General features: G+C 29.7%; 1 protein-coding gene across 1 annotated transcript; it reads left to right on the forward strand.

The window, feature by feature from the left end:
- The first annotated feature begins 12337 nt into the window (after window positions 1-12337).
- LOC131844995 (MORN repeat-containing protein 5-like) lies at window positions 12338-25016 on the forward strand. Its single transcript, XM_059194004.1, has 7 exons — window positions 12338-12381; window positions 13315-13389; window positions 14134-14258; window positions 15333-15519; window positions 20509-20676; window positions 23422-23623; window positions 24742-25016. Exons 1-7 carry the CDS (start codon window positions 12338-12340, stop codon window positions 24844-24846), a joined length of 906 nt encoding a protein of 301 aa, XP_059049987.1. The 3' UTR covers window positions 24847-25016.
- Window positions 25017-25428: the final 412 nt, after the last annotated feature.

Here is a 25428-nt window from a genome sequence, read left to right on the forward strand (position 1 = left end):
CATTCCCAAGTTAACAGCGGAAATGAGCAAAACCGCGGCGCAGTGTGAACATTACGGGACTTGTCATCATCTAAAGTTCAGTGATTGGACGCAGTAGACTTTTAGGGTCTCGTATACTTTTATGTGAATATCGATAAATTACCACGGTATACAAAAATATTAGAAGCATAAGAAAAAAACATTCTCATTACCCCCAAAATAAGCCAAATCAAAAAGCCACTTCTTTGTTTACCGACTTCGAACACAGAGGACTTTTATATGTAACAAAAAAAATGGTTTTAAATTTTGGTGATTTCTAATAGGTATAGTTTACTTCCACATTTAATCGACAGCAAATTTAACATTATAAATGTTAATTTCAAATGAAATCCCCAATAATAATTTTAACGGTTACTTATATCTACGGAACCCGTTAACGATCTTCTCTTCCACTTTTTTTATTTGTAGCAATAGATTTAGATGTAGCGGTCAAAAGAACTGCAGTACCGTAATGACGAGCCGCTGCGGTTAATTCGGTAAGGGACGGACGGACAAGAAAATTGGCTTTAAAACGGTAGCTGATTTATGGGCCTCAAATTGCCCAAAATTGTTGATTTAATGTTAAGAGATTATACTGTGGAATGACACGAACTATAGAAAATAATTTGTAAAACAATAGCCATTGAAATAATGTCATTTATTACCTAGTATTATGTATAACTTAATACTTATATTAGTAGTAATATGTATATGATTGATTAATAATGATGACTACATTTTTTAATTAACAGCAATAACTAAACTAACCGTATAAGTAATAACTGTACTATCCCAATAAAATTGTTAATTTCTACGAATATTAGTAAAGAAATAATTAAATAACTTTCAATATCACATTTATTACATAAATCTAAATCTTATTATAATAATAATATTTAATTTGGAGATTCCTTCCTTTGATTAATCATTACATAGTATAAAATAAAGTTACTGCCGCTGTCTGTCCCTATGTATGCTTAAATCTTTAAAACTATGCAACGGATTTTGATGTGTTTTTTTAATACATAGAGTGATTCAAGACGAAGGTTAATATAAATAACACATGTACACACATGCGAAGCCGTGGCGAGTAGCTAGTGTATAATAAAGTATGTATCAATATCTTTTATTATTATTATTATATATTTTATGCTGATATTAGATATAAATTTTTTTAGCAATTTTCTTACCCTTAAACTTGAATGTTAAAGAAATTAGGAATCTAAATTATCTGCACTTTGCGTGTATAAAAATCTATGCTCTGTATTATCCTCCTTTCCATTTTCCTAGAAAATTTTATGGAAATTAGTCCATTAGTTTATTCATGACTATGCAACCAACATGTTTACTACAATACATATACATATCCACTTTATAGAGTACAAAAATTCTAGGATACACAGTATAAGTTCTGCGCGGGCAAAACACTAAGAAATAACTGCGATCATTCCAGTATCCATATGAATGTATAAGTATGTTCATACATTAAACAACAGATTATCTTTAACGTGTTCCAGCGGTTTAATACGCCGGACGCCTTACTTTCCAATGGTCGCGGGTTCGATTCCTTGCACGGTTGTTCGAAATATAAATACATTACGAATGGATTTACAAAAATAGATTTGTTTAAGTATTTATATCAGTTGTCTAGTATACCCAGGACACAAGCTCTGCGTAGTTTAGTACTAGTTGTAACTGACCTAAATGTTAAAGTTCGTAATATAATAAATGAGCTTTGAGTATTTTAATCAACTATAGAAGACATATAGGTAAAAGGAGTAGAGTGGAGTGAAGTGCAGTAGTAATTCAATTGCCATCTAAGTTGTGGTTATATAGACAGTAAAAATACAATGTTATAAAAATTCCGCATACTACATTTATATATTTAGTTTTTTATGTAATTTGAAAGGCAAACAAGCTGACGGCCCACACATAATATAGTAGCAAGTCACGTAGTAAATAAATTCTATGGCTATAGTAGAAACAGACGTCAAATTTTAATCGAAAAGAAATTATAAAGAAGTTAAATTTTACTTGATATTAAATAAAATATATTTCTACAAATGTAATATTGTAATTTTTATGCTTATCTAATGATCACTTATAATAGTAATTTTATATAAAACTGTAAAGGATTTAATTAATATATTCACCTATAACTAATGGTCCCCTAGTGGTCAAAATTCAACTATAATTAATTTAACATTTAAAAAGACTATAGATAAATAATATTAAAGACAGATAATAGTAAAAATACGAGTAAAGTAAAGTGTATGTAAGTAATTTTTTTTTTTTGTATCAATGTATTAATTACGATTTTTTTTTATTTGTAAATATATTCGTTCTTCTCTATATAAATAATAGTGTGCGAAATATCATACTTTTACGTCCGCGCAATTTTCGTAAAAAATGGGTACAAAGTTTCTATTTCATACATTAATATACCTATAATATAGAGTTGAATATCAATACTGTCGTATGTCTGAGTAAACTTTAGCAAGTTATAGTTTCTACAAGTAGCATCCATTTACTTCAATGATGGATGAGCCAATCATTACTACAGTTACAATCAACCATACTCCAGGGAACCTAACAACCCAGATCACTACTATCTATATTCACATTTACATACCTTAATTACCTTCCCTGCCATATTGCTTAGTAAATTGAAACAATGAATTATTAATGTGGTGTATAAGGTCTCAATCAAGCGGCGAGCGGGAATCCATTCGCCAAAATCTATTGTCGACGAGAGTTAACTAATTCTCGTAAATAAACTCGGAGCTCTGATGAAGACTAAATTAATTTTACTGATTTATGGTGAAATTTATCTAGCTTTATATAAATCATTTCTTAATTTACCGCCTCTTGTAACAAGATAAATATTTTATTTCCACTATACTCTCATAAAATATATCGTAATTGTAAGATGATGATCATGATAATAAAAAGCAAAGCCAATTCTACCAAAATGTTTGTCATAGTCATTGTTTATTTCTAATAACATGATAAAACAACAACTATATTATTTTCATTAGGTACTCAGTGTTTTATAAATATAAGGGTATATTTTATAGATAAAGTATATGAGAACCATTATTTGTTATTAATCAGTTTGAAGTTCAAAACTTGACATGTAAAATAATTTTATAATATTAGTGAATCATCTACCTACTAAAACTGCATAAAGACATATATTCCTAATATTTAAAAGTACATTTACATTCGTGTATCAGTTATTTTTACTCCTGCAATATTTTAAATGTGTAAATTATTTTAAACAATTTTTACGTAATGAGCACCGTGATTGTAATGTTTTCAAAAAATTACCAATACGTACTTATTTGTTGCCTCACGTTAATATTTAATAACGGAATATTAAAATTATTTACGCGTAATTTATACCTCGTTATAGGTATAATCATTAACACGCGAGTTTTAGTTAACATGCATTGCATCTTAAAATATTTTTTAAAGTTCAGGCGTATCGAATAAGAAATGCTACGTTATACAAATATTGAAAAGGTGATCTGTACATTACTTACTTTATTTTATAATAAAGATGAAGTATTATTACAGCAATAAATATTTATAAAATAATTCTATAGATCAGAACTATCTTTTATGACTGAAGAGAGAAAGTACATAAATTTCCGTACACAATAATATTGTCGTAATTTAAGCAATTGATCATGGACCTCATTACTTATCGCGAAAGTATGTATGGAACAATTTACTCAATACGAGTAATGGAAAAATATAATATGTTTCTCTTCTTTTTCTTCTTTTTCTTCTACTACTTTCTTCTATGGCAATCGGTCGTTATTTTTAGGACCATTTATGCCAGTGTCATGTATCAAAAGCACGCACTGAAGACAGAAAGTATGTCCAAAACACTAAGTAATATTTTTCACTTACTGAAACCGTCATTTACCAAGAACATTTGTAAGACTTTCTGTGAACGCTAAAAAAGTTTATCAACAATAAAATATCTAGATTATAATATATATACCTAGACTATATAATTATAAATATATATACACTCTATATTTAGTAAAACAACTAGTCATTTTAAAGACATAGATTCTATTTATCTATTTATGAAAATACCTGTGGTAAATGGTCCCGATATGCCTTTTTTATGTAATTGGAATTTTAAACAAATTGAGTGGTCACCTGAATGTAAGCAGTAACCGTCGCCTTTAAATATGATCACGTTATCATACTACTCTTATGTTGCCAATTTGGATGACTATGATAACATGCTTATTATTTTGTCATTTCACTTCCTAATCACACCCTAAAACAGAAATACGTCGTGATAGTTACGGCATAAAAAAACTATACTGTTCCAATTAGATAATAAAGAACAACATAAGCAACCTTAACACAGAGAAGAAATTATATAACTGGGCTGATTTAGCAAGAACTATGACCTTACTAATTCCATTTGCACAATCGTGGGAAGTAATCTGCCGAGCTTTATTTTCTAGTGTATATTTTGAAATTTAAGAGCACTTGTTCCGAATGACATCACTTGATGAATTTAATTGGTAGTCCGTTAACAATAGAGTGAATTAATTATATTAAATGTCACAAAATTCCAGTGTCTATATGATATGAAAATATTACATAAGGTGTGTCTTAGTGTGGATTCCGTAACCCTCTTCGTATATTTTTCGCCGTAAGTGTCATAAACTTGTAATAAAAAGATGATTTTATGGCCAACTTTGATAACTAAAAATGTATTAACCCATATTTATGAAACTTAATTATCATGGCAGTTAGAAACTTTGTTTATAATTAATGCAATAAAAAGGGACGTAACAGTTTATTAGCATATATATTTTCACGCCTGTAATCCTTGACGGTGGACGAGTTGCTTCTGACCAAGCGATTGAATAATCTATTATGGTCGTGGTGAATGTAACACTCAACATTTCGCTGAGTATATTCAAATTAAAAGGTTACTGGGAGCGTTCTTAATGCCGTCTTTAGAAATATTTCTAATTTATAATTCTTTCTGGAGTTACCGGAGTGTTAATCAGAAATATAAATATAAACATTATTTTCCTGTTGATGAAATTCGTATTCACATATTACCTTACTCTTATTAATTTTACTAAGAAGGTACCTCAATAGTGGTCTTTTAAAAAAAGTCGTCCTACGTAGATTAATTGCTATTGTGTATTTCATTTAGACCAAAAGTAGACAGTAATACGTAGTTTAGATCCAAACTATAAATAATCTAGTTTCTTCTAAGTGTACAAAGGAGGAATGTGCCTGTGAAGTGAGGAGCTTACTTATGGTGGACTGGAAACCTGCTACTAAATCTCGTGTAACAAGATTTTTCAAACGACAAAAAATGGCAGACGTCTACGAACACAAACCATTGGACTATGGTGAGAAAGTTAAAGTATCAAATAGCTCCATAACATGTACGATAGTCATGAGATTATTTTTTCACATTAAATCTCAAAAGTTTAAAAAGTCTAAATAGATCAATATTTCCTTTTGTACAAAAATTAGAAATTACAATTTTTTTGTTATTAAAAGCAATGCTGATATTGTATAGGAATGATTTAAGTGTAATGATTAAACTCAAAAAATAACTGTATTGATTTTGAAACTTTTATATTATTCAGTTTATCTACGAGTAATATAGGCCTTATTCTAAATAGACAACGCCACAGAACGCGACGTATTAGTAATATATAATTATCATAAATCTCATATCTTTATAACTGCTTATAAAATCCTAAGGTAGATCTTATTATCTTACTAATATTATAAACGCAAAAGTGTATGAGAATGAATGATTGGACAGATTTCGTTATTAAAATAGACTACTCAACGAATTTTGATGAAACTTTACAATAATTTATACATCAGAATAACACATAGGCTATAATTTAAAAAATATGATGTAAATTGGGCGAAGTGACAAATGTCCAGTATGATGCAGATGAAGATGCGGAGGTCAGCTAGTACAGAATATATGTTATTGTAGACAGTGCACGCATCAATATGCATACTAACATATGGACAGATAACGAATATTACCTCAGTACCTACCTACATATTGTATGCAAACACATTTAATAATTAGTTACGTTGATTGTATTCGATTCGTTCCAGAGAAAGTATATATGAGACTGCAGAGTGCAGATCGACAATTTTACCTTTACCGTTACTAACGACCATTGTTCATAAAAATCTAATACAAATTTCCACTAGCAAGTATTTACAATGTTAATTTGTAGCACACTTATTCATTATGAAATAGCAACATCATTATGTTTGATCATTGTATTTAAAACTGTCCCTAATACAAATATCTACTTATATCTTACCACAATTAGTAGGTATGCAATACAAAAATGAGATGTCTATCTTTAAAGTCGGTTCTTAAATATAGAAATTATTAGTGTCCATAATATAACTTTTTAATTGTTTTTATTTGTCTATGGTTTCAAATATGAGTAGCCATGACAGTTCGCTTATTAAATATAATTCATTTATTTACTATTCAGTCAATTCCCATAACAACGACAATGCCTCTTACTGCCTCTATCTGCTCATAACAGACGTGACGGTACGTCGTTTGTGATATTCAGTTTTTACCTCCACAAGTATAGTTATAAAAATACAGTAATAATATTTGAATTTAGAATTTCTTTCTTTTTAAATATCTTCTCTATTTGTCATAATTTGACTTATCCTATTTTAAATGACAATAAATTTTGATGACATAGAGATATACGAAATAGGATTGTTCTTTTAATTTCCTCTATTGTTAAGTTGGAAAATACCTATTCGGTAGGACAATATGACAATTGTTTTATTTGAAGTGAAAACAATCCAGTCCCGTGCAGTACAGTGCAGACAGTGCAGACAGAGGACTGAAACTCGTTTTAGTTTTGTAAAGTCTCTCCGAAAATAGCATTTCATTTTCATGGGCTCTTTGTTAAATTTATTACACTAACTTGCTTAAAGCGATGGCAGATTTGCGGAACTACGCTAATATAGCGTTTGTTCAATTTCATATTTTCTAGTCACTGAATCGAATGTATTATATCCATTTCAGATTTTACAATACTTTTTCTTTAAAATGACATTCATTTTTAATAATATTGTAAAGACAACTGCTTTTTCCTAATATTAATTTTACCATAGATTAAAAGAAAATTATGTGTATTAATATTTGAATTTCGATTAAAATATCGGTGACAATTTTTTTGTCAAATTGACAAAAGACAACTTACCACTAGTATGTATCACCGTCATTTTTAAGCTTCTAATACCGCCATATAGTGGAAAGAAGTGCGGAATTTCTAAACTACTTATGCATTGAATCAAGAACACAGGTTCGGAACATTCCAATCATCTTCTATATATAGACATAATTTCCTTATGTAACCTTAGCTTTCAAGTTATATGACAAACATATTAATACTACATCTATTCTAAAAAACTACTAGTATATATAACAATAATATAGGGTAGGGTAACTAATAGAGGTACGTATGTGTATGTATGTACGTACGAGGTATACTATGTGAATCATCTAAAGATGTGACATTTATGATAATAATCATATTCACTATTAGAATAATAATAATAAACCTGGACGGATCTAGTCACAAGCTAATCAGAACTTGTGTTCTTCTATTGTTCATGCAGTTGTTTGGGTACCTAAGAAAACTTATATACATATATACATTTACTTTTTGTAAATACATAATATACGTAGAGAATACATAAACTAATAGAAACACTCAAACTCATGGATTGATGGAAACATGTATCATGCGAGGAATTGAAGCCAACGGAAATAAGGCGGTGTGCTAAACAACTAGACCGCAGACTCTGTCGGAAGCTATGCCTATTACACATTATTATCTATCACAATATTTTGTTGAGCCAAAACTATTACTGAGTTTAATTTATTTCTTTAACAGAATTACTAATAGGTAGTTATAAAACATTTGACATGCTCACATTTCTTATAAAACTATTGTTGCTATTCTTAAGGATGGTGGGTAGCTTAATAAGCTAGAGATCAAAGAATTCTAAAAGCAACCCTATGCAATTTCAAATGAACTACAAAAAAGAAAAATTTCCAAGCTCTTATTCAAGCGCATAATGAGTAGGAACTTAGTACTCATCCAAGATTAAAGCAGTGGAAATTCGTTGAATAACAAGGAGTCTTTGTCCAAATACTGCACAGTATCGCATGGCTGATTTCTCCATGGAAAACGTTTTCGCTCGCAAAATCTTATGGTTGCGTTTAATTTGCCCCGGGACGCTTGTCGAATCAGAACTTTCGAGAAATATGTTTAATGCTAGCTTTTGCATAAATCCTTCGCAAGGAATTTGAATAATGTGAATGTAGATTCTGTAATGTATTTTTACTCAATATACTTTCGCATACATAGACATTATGTGTATTATGTGTGGTGTCGCTGGTACTTAATTCTGATGGTTACGAATTGAATTCCTCGCACAGTGCAAATATTTGTATTCATGTGAATGAGTGAATGATTGTTTGTATCGCTCTCGATATTTTCTGTAATATATAATGCATGTTAGACCTAGGCCATATATTATTTGATTCATGAAATAACGAACAAATTTATCGGACTGTAAATATCAAAATTAATTATTGTATATTTCCAATTGTTACTATATAATAGTATTACAATACATTAAACGTTTACAAGGTGGTACATCAACTTTAGTTTGAAAAATTTCTCCATCTTATGTTGGTGAAACCCAAAACTTTTGAGTTAAGATTTACTTTCGAGCTTTAAGATTTATATAAAGCCACTGAATTCATAATTACTTGCTTTATCTTCAACTTCGTGAAATGCGTTCATTAGAATAAATATTACATCAAATCAATCGGAGAATAACAGGAAATATTGTTATTATATGTCAAAATTTTTTTAAATTAAAATAATAACAGTATTATAATCATGTGTTTCTATTTATATTATATGTACATATATAGCTAAGCTACGATGAAGGATCTACATATTTATTGTTATTTCGTCCTTCTGTTTATTTTTTTTCATCTATAAACTAAAAAGTGTCATGTGATTTTGTGCGTATTGTTTTGTCTATCAGTACATTACTTAAAATTTTCTTTTTATGTTACTAAATACGAAAGTAGAGTATTTGAATTCATTATTTGTTTTCTGTTAGCATTTCAGAATAATCATTTCTATATTTTGTAATGAACCATGTACCAACCAATCATATGAACAGTATGAACTAAATATAACGGAAATCTTAATATTAATTTAATACCTACATAAATAATAGCGTCGATATACCACCCCCTTTATATATATGATAGAATAATAAAAATAAATAGCTATTTACTTATACTGTGCAATCTGTTGTACAAGACGTATCTAAAGCTACTTAATCCTCAGGAGTTTACCAACATTTCCCCGATACATTACCGACATTTTCCCACGATGTCCCAACGGGGATGAAAAATCCAGGTCATGAAAGTAATTACACGAGAACGAAGTCTTGGACAATAGCCAGTATATAATACACATTACACCTAGTTATATTGTTTTATATATAATCTTTTTGTATACTTATAAACTCTGACCTAAAATCAGACGAAGTGAAAACTTTACGTGAAGGTTTTTTTTAATGGCTCATATTGCTGGTAAAGTTAAGCCATCGCGGTGAATTGATCTGGAATTAACTACAGTGGTCAATTCCACCATTTTGTTAAGGTATCACGTAAAAACGACTATGTCTTGTGATAAAATTTTCACAGCATATGAGCTACAGACAAAAAACCCCTATGAGGGAGACAAAATCTTCTTCAATTCAATGTCTTCCTACAATTATAGTAATTTATTCATTAAATAAATACGCATACACTATTGCTGTCTCCGGCACCACTAGTAAAAAGATATAGAAACGTTAAGACTGATATAATTTCCAATCACATTCGCAATTACAGAACAATTATCATTTATTTACATAAAACATAAAAAAGGGCAATGAAATGAAAATTGTTATTCTAATCGAGTAACCATCCGATATACGATATAAAAAGCCTACAAATCAATAGGCCGGAACTGGTACATAAGTTTTAAGTGCAATAAACGCATTGTCGTGACATATCCACAAAGTTTCACTCTTTCGTTTATAAATAATGCATACAGCGGCGTGTTTGACCATGACCGTGTAATCACATTGAATACTAAACTATGGATACAATGGAGACCGTTTCTCTTATAGGTTTCCCTTGATCTTCCTTTTGTTTGACTTGGCCATATCTAATCTTAGTATTATTCAAAAGTGATAGTGATTAAATATCATCAAAATTTATTTTACTTACAAATTTATAATAAATTAATGTACCTAATAATTGTGCAGTCAAAATTAAAAATAGAAAACACATGACATTGAAACATGACAAGAAGTGTGTAATTATTTCGTATTTGTTATTGGAGTCTTAACTGCTACATAAATATTAAAATAGTTTTTATCGACTCTGACCGGCAATACTTGTAATCTAAAGTTAGAATAATGCAAGGCATAATATTAAAAACTAGTAAAGACTAAAATTATGATCTAAATCTAGATCTGGATCTGAAAAAGGTTTATAATACAATGGAGATACAACAGAATAAAAATTAGAACAAGGTAAAAGCAGAAATAGAAAATCTAAAACAAATCAAAACCTAGAACAATCTGAAAATAACCTTAAGTACAATTGAACAAAAGCAGCAAGAAGATTTTAATACAATTTAAAAAGAATATATCCAATACTCTACGTACAGTAGAATAGAATAGAAATCATTTATTCAAATAAACTTACATTTAAGCACTTTTGAATAGTCATTACATTTTTTAATCTACCACTCGTTCGGAAAGCTGTCTCATCACAAGAAGAACGAGCAAGAAACTTGCGTGTTGCTCTTTTAAATAATTTATTATTACTTTACATTTTTAAGTTTAAGTGTGTGAATACAAACCACCAATTAGCACTAATTCTATTAAATACTCAAATAGAAATAATATTGAATATATAACCAACTGGTTAAACAATTAATAAGAGGAAATCAGTCATAGTGATTAGAGCAGACCAGTCCCTACAAGCAGCACCCGTTCACGAGTATGACGGATGAGCCAGCCATCACTGCGCTCGACCATATTTTAGGGAGCCCAATGACCCGGCCCACCACGCCGCCACAAGTCTGGACATTTTAGTGAGCATGACTACTCAAAACACTAGACTACGTCAAAGCTACTTACAATTGCTATCTGATAGTTATAGTATTCACATTTTACATAAGAATGCATGCGGCAATCAATACTAAAACCGCTACGCTTTCATATTTCTAAAATCAATCAATTAAATCAAGAAAGCAATGAGAAAATTAAATTATAACGTTGTATGCTAATAAACTAGTTATTTACTTGATATGTTGTCGTCTATGAATTCGTCTATCCTGTAATAGGCTTTCTTACACAAAAATTGTTTAATATAAGATTTGAATTGCCTCTCTGTCAGATTTAGTGCAGATTCTGGCAGTTTATTATAAAATCTTACGCAATTACCATAGAATGAATTACTGACTTTGTGCAGGCGGCATTTAGGTAAAATTAGCTTATTTTTATTGCGTAAGTTTCTATTTGTACAGTCTTTAAGTTTTCTAAAACTGTCTAAATTCTTCCGTGTATACATGATATTCTCATAAATGTATTGTGAAGTAACGGTGAGGATATTTGAATCTTTAAAACACTGACGTAATGACTCTCTTGAACCCATACCATAAATAGAACAAAAATACTTTATCAAGGCCATTAAGTATTTGAAAAATGCTGTTAGTCGTCTTTTAGCATTACACTGAAAAAATTGCTTTACTTAGTCTGAATATAGTTCAGAAGTTGTTAATTAGATGACTTACAATAAACTTAGCTCGTTAGCTCGAATACCTAAATATATTGTGATATACCGAGATAAAACTTTTGTTACAGCCGAAGTACTGGCAACTTGGTGAGGTTACGAGTTGCAACAATGTCACAGCAGAAATCGCAAGATAACTCTGTGTAAGTTCTGTTGTTTCATTAATACAAATAAGAACTCTGTAGAATAGGATTTAAACATTTCCTTTGATCCTATGACAAGTAAGGCTATATTTTAATAGGATTACTTATGTGTTGAGGTTTTTGATTTACCTGGGATCAAATAAGTATTGTATTTGCCGATTTTGTATGCACATTACATAAATAAGTAAACTTTGTTTTTGTTTGTACACACATATTGTTGGGGAGTATTATGGATTACTCAGTTGGTTATTATGGTGATTGTAATAAAACTAGGTAATTGTGAATAAATTAAAATAATTTGCTTCCGTATATTATGAAAAGATCAAATGCAATGGAAAAACAAAAGAAGAACAGTGACAGGAACATTTAAAAATATATGGCTTTAAAAAAGTATTAACAAGGAGGTTTTAATCTCCAACACATATTAAAGCAAATACTAGAACTACCGTACTTCTAAAAATACTATATTATCTTCGAATGATTGGAAGAATCTATAACTATTATTTACATAAACTCATCTCCAAACATTACTTTTTTATGTTAATATAATTTAAATTAAATCCAATACAATATTTAGTGAAATGACATTTTCTTAATAAATTTTAAAAAGATATAGCTATGATATTGTAAAATGTTCCGTTTTTCTTATCTTGATAATTACCTTAGTGAATAAATACATGCATACGACACTAATTGCATACTTATTTATTCACCATATTACTTATTAATAATTTCACACGATAACGACAATTACATGCCGGAACTCTGTTTAAAAGAAGTAAAAAAGTTGGAAGATAACAAATTTATTACTTACTTTAAAATTTATTACTACAATTACTACAGAATTCTTATATTTCAAGCTCCAAGTAGCTTGCTTTGTAAGCTGTGTATCTTTTGAACGGTGAGATAAGACAGACATGGAAGCATGGCATCTTAGACCATTGGAATTGCAATGCATACCATTGAGTGGGATTGTTTGCTAATACAGATAATTTAAATATATATATTTTGCCCCAATATACTGAGTTATTTGTACAGAAGCAAAGAATATACAATACTAAACTTAACTCGTAAACTCTATCACAAAGGTGAAACAACTGTGCAAATATTCTTAAAAACATAGATATATTGACCACTGAAATCGTCAATGCCTTATAATAAATTTTATTAAAAAACTATATCCACTAACCATTTTCATTCCATTAGGTTCTCGGAGAAACGTGTGTCGCAGTGGGAAGCACTGATGAGGAAGTTTTCAGAAGCTCACAAAGAAAAATGCAAGTTAGTACCCATATATGGAAATTGATTTTCTCATGATCTGCTGTCATGACAGTTACTAAGTATTATTAAAACACATGAGCAATTTATTTATAGTATTTAAGTAATAAATCTACAATATTTTAACAAAATAAGGACTTCTAACTCGGTAATAAGTGCATTAGAAGTGTAAATATTTCCTATTACAATACGTAATTTATAGCCTATATATTATTCTGATATATAAGCTATATTACTGTAAAGTTTCATCAAAATTCGTTCAGTAGATTTTGCGTGAACAAAGATCCATCCATACTCACAAACTTTCGCGTTTATAATATTACAAGCGGTGCCCGTTAAATTTCTTTATTTTCAATAAAAAATATATAGCCTGTCTTATTTTGATGCATAAGCTATATTACTGTAAAGTTTCATTAAAATCCGTTCAGGAGTTATGCCTGAAAAATCGATACTTACAAATTTTCGCATTTATAATATTAATAATATTAATTTATAAATAATTACAATAGAAAAATAGATAAAGTATCCACTTAATTAATCAAGGAGGTAAACGTAAACGATCTAGTACTTTGCTTCTGTACAGTTACAAGACACCTTTTCTAACAACACATAAAATTACCGTAATTTAAAAAAAATATAAAATCCAACCATCCATAAACTTGACCTATATCTATAAATATCACGTTATTTGATTTCGTGAGGCATAGTATTAAAGTCGTAAATCACAAATTATGTTCTTGTTGCCAGAACAGTGTCAGTGGACATACCTCGGGTCCCACGGTCGATCAAGCAGTTTCCCACTGGATCACAATACGAAGGCACTTGGGACGTATTGGGAATGAGCGGAGTGGGAATATATACGTTTCCTAACGGTTAGATTATGTTTCTTTTGTATGAAATATGTTTGTTTGGTTACATATTCGTCGAAACTTTCTAATATTTGGATTGAATAGAATATTACTATACAAATTATAATTAATTTCCTATTGATTCGAATAAAGTCACAATATATAAAGGGTTTATGTATAATCATTTTTAAAGCTAAAGTCCTATAAAGTATGCTTTATTTTAATAATGTGAGATCCATTATTATAGTAATGCTATAACTTTCCACACCATAATATATTTACATGAGTATAAATAATTTGTATGATAATTATTTTTCATTGGAGTAATTTTTAAAGAATCCTACATTCCTATTGTTACATTGAAGTTGTAATTATGTAAATGTTCAGAAGTCGATAACGATTAAGTTGAAATAATAATAATGAATTGATTTGTTACAAAATCTTTCAGTCCTTAGAGAGATTAAGGCTCAGATACCCATTACGACTGAACCTGTCGATGCGATCTACCAGCCTTTCTTCTCTTCTCCCAAGTGTAATAAAATACTTTTTCTTTGATATAAAACGAATATGTATCGGTGATACCATAAAATTCTATACTTTTCTTTATTATAAATTTCCTTTATTTATATGCAGATCGATTGAGTTGGAAATTATTAAGTGTAGGTATAAGTAGCAAACATATGTACTTATTACACTACTCGCTGAATGTGGTTTTATATACCCGAATCTGTTACGTCCATAGACACAAAATTTCTAATTACTAGCTCTAGGCTACTAGATTACCTAATCGAGTGTGATGGATTAGTTATATGAATAGACATCTCAAGCAACTATATAGGTACATAGAGGTTACATGTATCCAACACTGCACAATATTCAATATCCTAATCATAAGAATAAATCGTAGCTACATGTTAGAGTTTAAATTAAGCGCATTTAAAATAAAAAACAAAATTCATCCCAGGTTTGATTCCTCCTACGGCAGAAACATTTTTTTTTTATATTTTTTTGTCAAACTGAGTTGTTTATATTCGACCATTTCTTTACAAATATAGCCTATACATATATACCAGTTTTCATTCATTTGTTTCTTTTAAGGTGTCATATATGAAGGGGAATTCAGCGACGGTATGTTCCACGGCGTTGGGGAACTACGGTACCCAAGTGGAGTCATTTTGAAAGGCAAATGGTACAAAGGAGAAATGGTGGAGAGGACGCTCATATTTGCAGATGGCCTCCAATATAGTGATACAGACTGGAAATACTGTCAAATGCCTGATAGAAGGTAAAGTCATACAGTAACACTTAATAGTTTAATTTTTTTATCCTTCACGCGGAGGTTGAGCCTCAGCCGCTCTGTATGTCCTTCCGCGAGTTTGTAATGCCATCTGGAAAAAAATGTATTCGATCGTCAACTTGCTTATCATAATATAAAGTCATTCAACTGTGTAATATATGTACATCTCGCGTAATAGAGTTCATAAATAAATAAATCTGTCAAGATTTAAAACATTTAGTAGGCTAAAAAATCTGTGTAAGACAAGTATAAATAAAAAGTTCAAATAAAACTCAAACATTAAGAGTTCCGTACAAAATAAACTTACTTAATAATATTCTTATACTTCTAAATCATTTAAATATTTTAGACAATCTAAAATATTAAATCTTTATTATTTATTAACTAAATATAATGTACTTAGTAATTATGTATTATATTTTTCGTCGTTGAAATAGCCGACAACCGTCAGGTAAGTTAATGGTATCCGTCACCTTACATATATATATATATATATATATATATATATATATATATATATATATATATTGATCTATATATATTTATATTTGATCAGCGCTATGAATATCTTGTTGTCATGTGACGCTCGGGATACACTTATTGTTCTACTATTCAGGAGAACTAAGATGACTTTTATCTTGCAATTTCAAAGCAAACTGATTAGCGACTGAAAAAGGTAGACAGAGATACATGCAGATAACTTTTTATAAAATCTACTTTGGTAAGTGAAATTAGTAAATAAATGAATTGATAGCATTTTAATTCAACACAAACACACCAATTAAGTGTATCTCAACCGCGTATGGTCAATAGTGAATTACGTAATGAAAACTGTTAATGCCTGAAATAATCATATGAAAACCATATTGTAATATTTGTTTGAAACAAATTCTTTGTCATCCATATAATACTGGAATATAGTTCATTTCGAAGAACATTTTTCTAAGAGAAACTTTCAACTTAATCTTGATCGTGAGTAGTTAACCAGACGGAACCCTAAATGCCTTAATGACTATAATTTGTACAACATTATTTTACAACCGGAATCGTGTCCTCTGTAAATAAGAGCATATTTTTGTACTCTTGACTTTGCTGGTACTTCTAAATGAAACCAGTACAGTAGGTAGGGTTGACATGTTAATACATATTTTTTTACATTTAATAGACTAAAAAAATAAAGGCGAGGCAAGACTCACTGTTTGTCCATTTATCTGTACGTGAGTTAAGGTTTCTTGTAAAAATGGCTAGAGTAATTAGAATAAATTTTTCACAGAATATGTAGTCATAGATAATCCATAGTAATATTCTATATGTACAAGTGTGTATGTTAGTCTATCTTATTGTTATTGCATTATTTTGCATGAGTAAATGACTGGACAGACTTGATTGAAATTGATATTAAGTTACATGGCGAACGACGTAGGCTGTCACACAAAAACATCACTAGTAAATACGTAGATAATATGTAGCTTTTGAAGCCACATATCGCTGATTAAATGCCAAAACACAAAAACATCGCAAAAAAAACTGAAACTATTTTTTTTAAATGATATCTAAATCGTTATAATTTATATATTAAAAAAAGACACTCATGATTCTAGAGCTAACATATAGATATAACACTTATAGATTTGTAAAAAAAAGTAAATATATAACAGTGAAAATTTTCATGAGCTCTCCTGTAATATTTTCCGTTTTCGTCATGTGTCCCTTTGGCATTTAATCAGCGATATATCCTTACATTATTAATAGGTAGGCTAATATATATTAGATATGTGGTTTAAAAGCTACTTTCATCCAACACTGAACACAAGCACCCAATCTCATTCCTAAAAGAAAAAAAAACATGACAATAAATTAAAGAAAAACATTGGTACAACCCTACCGCTTTGCATTATTTTAGTTAAAATCTGTTCCCAAAAGGACCTACCGGTAATAACGGTGGCTGACCGTTCCCGGAATTGAATTTGAAATGAGATTAAAATACAGTAACGGACTAATGTCAGCTTCGTACTGCAAGCCGAATTATTATTGTACCTACTCGTACCTATTTCGTACAACTTCATTGCCGCGTGCTTTTGATATATATATTATTCAAATATACAGAGTTTTACAATCTAATCTTTATATGAAAATCTCGTGTCACATTGTGTGAGTTGCGATACTTCTCTTACGACTTAACTGATTTTAATGAAATTTTATATGTATATGCGCTAGATCTTAAAATAGGTTGTTGTCTATTTTTTATAATCCTAAGTGAATAGGGGTGGTCTACACAAAAAAATATTTTGTTTATTTTTGGAACTATTTTTTTATTTTAATGTTCTATAATTCTACATTTATAAATACATATAACCCTAAATTTTCACCGTACTAATATCAACCCCTAATTTTTAATAGCAAAACTTTAATTTTTTATTATAATTTCAAAGTTCAAATCAATACACATATGTACTAATATTATAAATGTGATAGTCACTTTTCACGATTAAACGGCTAAGCGGATTTTAATAACATGAAGAGGTCGTTTCAAACGTAAATTGGTAATAGCTGATAATAATTATTTACAATATTACTAGTACTTAATATATAATTATTACAAAATTGTGTAAATAAATTAAAAAATAAAAATTGCTTCCAGCTATAGTATTCTGAATCGATACGATATTGAAACTTTCAAGAAAAGATCTTATTCCTTCTTAAAAGGCCGGCAACGCATTAGCAATTCCCCTGGTGGTGCCATGAGCATCCTCATGGGCGGCTGTTATCACTTACCACCAGAAACCGCAGGCTTATTTGTACTCAGTGCTATAAAAAAAAAATTATGATAATAATAATTACATTATGGCCAATTGCTAAAGCTAACTATTACTAACAACCCTTTCTCTACAATATAATACCTGCCTGTTACTTTTAGTCATTTTTTAATAAGATTCTAAGCAGAAATTACATCAATTAGGGCTCATACATAATTGGAATGGTAAGCAACGTAATGAACATTTCATAAATAGGCACTTACGTTGCCACCGAACTCTAATTATGAATACGTAATAGCGAACCCTCGGCATAGAGGTACTGTATAGGTATTGTATTGTACGACAGTAGTACTGCATGAAATTTTAATAAAGTCAACCTTACAACCTTATATATTACAGGGGTCCGGTGGTACCGCTTTCAAAATATATATGTACATATTTATGTGTGCTTCATATTACCGTGCCCTATTTTTTCTATCCTATGATATTTGGTGATGATGAAGTAAATGCTTGTACGGATGAGAGGATATGGTATTCATTTGTTTAGAGTAAATCGCTTATATAATTACCATAGACAATAAATATTATTAATGTCTCAGTATTGTGAAAAAACATATTCAATATACATATAATATTTCAAGGGAAAGCTGAAAATAAAAACACATGATAAAATTAAATATTTTTCCAACATAGATATATTGTGATCTTAAATATCGTATAGGTTACAGTATCATCTTCATGGCCTTGCCTTTATCCTATTATATGGGGTCGACGCAGTATGTCCTCTTTTGTCCTATATTAATCTTATTATATGTTCAAAGTACTGTCTATTCATAAAATAAAAATCTTAAGTTGACCGGATTAGAGGCGTTTTATTGTGATATGTATAGATAGATACCTTGTAATAAGCTTACAGACATAAAATCTTTTGTATGTTTCATTACTTTTCGAAACTGAAGGATTGTTTAAATAACAATATAATTTGAATAAAATAAACAAAACGCTTGAATACGCAAACATAATATAACTAATGGATATTACTTTTTTTCCTTGAAATACCAAGTACCCATAATATTCTCTTGTATATATTAGGACTGTAAATAAAATACGTGATGAGCTTATCCACCTATAACAAGAAATGCGATGACAATATTCTTACTTAAAATGAAATAGTTGTTTATGACTGAAATAGTAACTTAGGAAATGCAAAGACGTATCTATTGTTTAATAAGTATTACACACGTTTTCTTGATATGAAAGTGTATAAGAAAAACCATGTGAATTCTTAGTTTAAAATAATAAATAATATACCTACGTATATTAATATATATATATATATATATATATATCTTTTCGTATATTAGAACAAAAAATATTAAACACTCATCTTAGAGCTTTTCCACCTTATGCGCATGGTATTACATAAAATGCTATGTATTCTGTATTGTTTAATATTATATATACACCTAATATCTAAACGACCCTAAACAAAGACCGAACACAGGTGCAGAAATATGAGGAGAGATGCTGTTAAATCACCACTTTTTCTCGCTAAACATTCATTTGTAAGGTAAACGCGGCTTCCTCAAGAATTACTCGCTATTCTGCTTGTTCGCGAAAAATAGACAGGTATGAATTGTTACGCCCCACAAAACATTTAGCAAATTTCCTTGCCGCCCCACTAATCGTTCTTTTTGCCCGTTTGTATTACTTAAGTACGATCTGGAAGTTTTAGTCAGCAACATAATCTGATCTAAAGTCGTACCTGTAAAAAGATGATTTATACAAAAAATACATTATACCATGAACTAGCTAATACCAACGACTTCGTCTGTTGTTTTGATAAATGATAACCTATGTGCATACTCAGGATACAATGTATATTCATTGCTAATTTCATTGCGATCCGTTCAGCTGTTTAGTCTTGAAAAGATATGAAACAAACAGATACACTTGGATTTGTAATATTAGTATGGATCAGCAATAAGACATTTTTATTTCAGTGCTGTGCAGAATTAGTTAGAAATACATACCTATTGCTTATGTATAGGTTCGTATATATCATATATTTTTTAAATAATATAATATAAGATGCATAAATATAATAACGAAGATACGAAGGTACTGCGTACGACGCGATTTGGCACCTGGCCAAAATTTATATGATTCACAAAATACTTTCTTCTGTTCGGTGTTTATTTATTTATCAATATCATTACAGGTTTACAATAGAATATGAGAGAGGGTTACAACCGGCCGGTCAGTCTTATTTGACCGCTGATCAGCCTACTAGGAAGATACCACCAGGATATTATGATACAGGAGACGGTTTTTACGATCCCAAAACTAAAACAATCTACAAAGCTGATGAAATTACTGCTATTGTCAGGTAAATTACAGTTTTAAGTTACCATCTAACCTATACATTACTAGAATAGAAAAACTAAAATAAAAGTAGTATTATTGATGGTTTCCTGGAGAACCACGTAGAGGATTAGGATTAGGACGTGATTGAATTAGTGCTAATTTGTGGTTTGTATTCACACACTTAAACTTAAAAATGTAAAGTAATAATAAAATTATTTAAAAGAGCAACACGCAAGTTTCTTGCTCATTCTTTTTGTGATGAGACAGCTTTCCGAATGAGCGGTAGATTAAAAAAATGTAATGACAATTCAAAAGTGCTTCAATGTAAGTTTATTGGAATAAATGATTTTCTATTTCTATTTCTGAGGTAAACCTGATGTGAAACATTGCTAGCAATGAGGTCCGCAGTCCACGTTACTAACAATCCTTCTTATTCCTTAGAATAAAATATGTTAAAACATACTAAATGTGATTATTATTGGATTACACGATTATTTGTATTACATTTCAAATTAAATCGTTAAAAACTTTCTTGTTATCATAATATTTAAATGAATAATGTAACTAATAGAGATTACAAATTAATTGCTTATTCAAAGGTTGCTGAATATTTTAGCAAGGTCTTCCTTGTACATCACGGTGACCTGTCAGCCTAGTTGGCGAAACTACGGAATTATTAATGCTAGTAGAAAGACGACGTGTTTATAGGTTCCTATCCTACTTATTTTGATTTATTAGGTCAACCAAATGTAAATCCAAAGTTAGGTATGTTTATATTGTTGTTAGGGGTTAGAATAGAGTTAATAATAAAATTATTAACTGTATTCTAAGTTGACATCTTCAAAATATAAATATAAAAATGAATTGCTGTTTGTTAGTCTCGCTAAAACTGCAGAACGTATGAATCCATTTGGCTAATTTTAGTCTTAAAATATTCGTGGAATTCCAGGGAAGTTTTAAACGGAGATAAAATATTAAGGGTAAAATAGTAAAGACAACAATTTTATTTTCCCATACGAACTGCTGATACCTGTCAAACGCACCCTGCGTTCAGAAATTTATTGCATAACTAAACTTCAAAAACCCTTAAAAATTAAATATGTCAATTTAATTTTAAGGCGTAACGGAGTTCACGGAGTCAACTAGTAAAACAATAAATTTAATAATTACTTAAAAAATCAACTGCATTGATACCTCAATCTCACATATTCCAGTTGCTAAGCAGCTTGCTTTGTAAGCTGATATCCAGATTCAACATGAGAAAAGCAGTGAAGTTACTGAATATGCTGTGCTGTGCTTTTATATGATTTTGATGAGGATTAGTGGTAAACTAACTCTCAGCGGCGTTGTCATCTTTTGTCCATTACAATTAAATTAAAAAATAGGTATTAGCAAAAATTTTAATGTCTTAAAATCTGATATGAAAATTGCACAGATAAATGTAATCTTGCAAACAATTATTTCAAAATTCAAAAATTCAAAACGTGAAAACTAGAATAAATCTGAATCCAACCTTGATACAACATAATTATTGTAGGATGAAGAAATTTTTTATATAGTATAAAACAAAGTGGCCACCGCTATCTGTTCGCTTATATCTTTTAAATTACGCAACGGCTTTTAATGCACCCATAGAGTGATTCAAGAGAATTGTTTATATGTATAATACATGCCTGTTATAATATAGAACAAGTCGAAAAATTCAAAGATTTGTAATGCATCTGTAAATATTGATATATGACTTGTAAATATTTAAAAGATATCTGGGAATAATACCTGCTAACATAAATAAATACCACAAAAATCTCATGCCCATAAAACAGTACATTCATTGCCCGAGTGGATTTAATTAGTGGGCCGTCAAAACTCCCCGTAATTGCCGTGTTAATTGGCTTTCCGATTGCCTTCACCCTTCCACCACGCCTCTGTTTGTAATCTAATACTGTTCTATAGCACTTTTTATATCGCAAACATGTACTCAGTTTTTTTAATGAATGATAATGGAATTGTGCACTTTACTGTGCTAACAGTAGATATGTGCTAGCGAGACACCATTGTAGATTATAGAATGAGCATGAAATCTGACCTGATTTCAGGCTCATTAAACCATCGTGGTAGATTCACAAAAAATAACCAACGCGATTTATAAGGGTGTTCGTGAGAAACAGGCTCATTGTTAACTATTGGTTTACTAGGTTCCATTTGTACTAATCCCCCCTCTTCCCTTTAAGAATTACCCTGCAAACTTTACATCACATAATTATTGTAAAAAATATAAAATTTATCACTTCATAATAATTTTGATAGTCTAATACTAGGCATACTACATTTAAAATAGTTTCTTTGTATAAAAAAATATTTTTAGTGCTTATAATAGCATAGCATAACTAGATATTTTGTATAACGTAGTACATATTAAATTTAACTAATTACATTTTCTTAAACTATATAGGTATATTGCTTACAGGTGTAGTAAGTACGAACCATTACAATTTTTATAAATATAAAAAAATTGTCCTAATGCATAATAAAAGAACCTATGATTTTTGCATTTCATTTTACCCACCTACATTTTTAAATATTCTCATTTACTATTAATTGATTATTACTGATAATTAAACATCACTATTGAAATAACTATATATATCATTGGAAATAGTTTACAAAAGTTATTATCGTTATATGAAAGACCAAACTGATTTAGTATACTGTAATATAGGACTGATTGATATAGTAGATATATTGTTAAAATATTAATGGCACCCAGGTCACCATCTGTTCTTGAGCAGAAATGGATAATAGAAAATTGCCGTACCTGTCTAGAGAGTGAAGTGGGGCCACGGACAGACCTATACGAGGAATGGTCCGAGCCCCAAGTGGAACCCAAACAGTCCCCGACCCCAGCATCATCCTCTCGAGTCCCAGCGCCACCAAGTTCTCACCAGTACCTTAATGACGATAATGAGGTGGTAAGCATGTATTTTGTACATGCTTTTAGATGTGCTTATTTTGATAATGCGTAACATTTCTTATTGTATTAGGTATATAATGAATTACATTTTATCGTCTGTGTTTCTGTGTGCATATTAATTACAATTATATTTTAATGTTTTTATTAGATTTCATAATAAATTGAAGACGTACTAAGACGTTTCTCTCCTTGTGTATCGATGTTAAAAAGGAAATATTTTGTTCAATAGGTATAGCCATAATACAATTTTTGACAAACTTTAACAATTTAAAGTAAGTTTCTCATTTTTTTATTAAGTACCTATATTACTTATTAAATAGAAATTGTTTATTAATTTTTATATCAATTTTATTGCATATAGGTATCTAATGTCTACTAAGGTATGTATATATCGCCATATAATTTATTGCTTCGAACAATCTACACGGTCAATTAATTGAAAGATGACGATAATCCTCATTGAATTTTATGTATTTCCAAGTAAAGTATCTATTATATATTACACATTAAGTGTTAAACAACAAAATAGAGTTACGGATTAATAATTTTTATACCAGCTTTGGATTTGCACTTCAATACAAAATTACAGAAAAAAAACATAATTGCCTTGCTTTGTCACATAATTTAGAGTCGGCACAGGATATATCATCTTAATCATAATTTATTGTCTTTTTGTGTATTACATTAAAATTGTTACAATAAATTGTCACCAGGAAATTATATTCAAAAATCTTCAGGAGGACTCTACTAAATGATTTTATAACGGCAAGAAACTGTTTCTTCTTAAGGATTGTTTGTGTTGTGTAATTTTAATTACTTTATATCTAATTTATAGATACCATTGATCCTATTTTAATGTTAATTAAATATATTAAACATAAACAATTTGTGACTTATTTTATATTATAGAATCTACCTTTTTTATAAATTACCTGTGTCACCCAAAAAGAAAGCTGTTATACTAGTAGATACAGTCTACCGTTCACTACTACAATCTCTCAACGTCTGCATTATCTGCCAATGTACCTATATATTGTTATTCATAAATATTGAACATACTTATATGGTAACTATCTTAGTTACCATATCAGTATGTATTATTATTACATTTCACAGCAACAAGAGGATTTTTACAATCCAAACTGGAAGTGTAAGAACCAAGTGCCCATGCAACCCGTGCAGTCTTCAGATCATAAGCGCAAACATACCTACCCTGATTAATTTTAGATTGGTACCAAGGTAGTAAACAAAGATCCTACTGGTTAGGTATCTATTACCTACCAGGTAACTATGCATTCAATATAAAAGGGAAATATTGTATTTTGAAACTTGTATGCATTGTACTTTAATATTTTTGATTATATACATTAGTCTAATTTTATTATTATAACTCTATTGACATTTCAAATATATATTTCAATGTATAATGTATTGAGTCTTATTTTTTATAACTTTAATAAGCTACGTAAGTAGGTGCACATTTATGAACTTTAAATTACCGAGAACTACTTATAACGAAACTTTTTTACAAGAAATATTAATATTATTATTACCTGTCTTATTTTTTAAATAGTGTTTAATAAGTCAGGCCTGAGTAATACATAGGTATACCTTGCCCGAGTTACGACTTTGATTTCAATTGTATATGTATAATGATTTTTGTTAAATTATAAAATTTCTGTAGTACCTTCATGACAGTTGTGGACTTATTAGATCAATAAAATCGAAAAACAATAAAGCTAATTTAGCATGTCAGGAACTGTTATTTAGGTATTAGCAAATTTTAGCAATTTAGATAGTAAA

Source organism: Achroia grisella, unplaced genomic scaffold (assembly GCF_030625045.1).
Source record: "Achroia grisella isolate CSIRO2021 unplaced genomic scaffold, CSIRO_AGI_Agris_v1 utg445, whole genome shotgun sequence".
NCBI classification, from domain to species: domain Eukaryota; kingdom Metazoa; phylum Arthropoda; class Insecta; order Lepidoptera; family Pyralidae; genus Achroia; species Achroia grisella.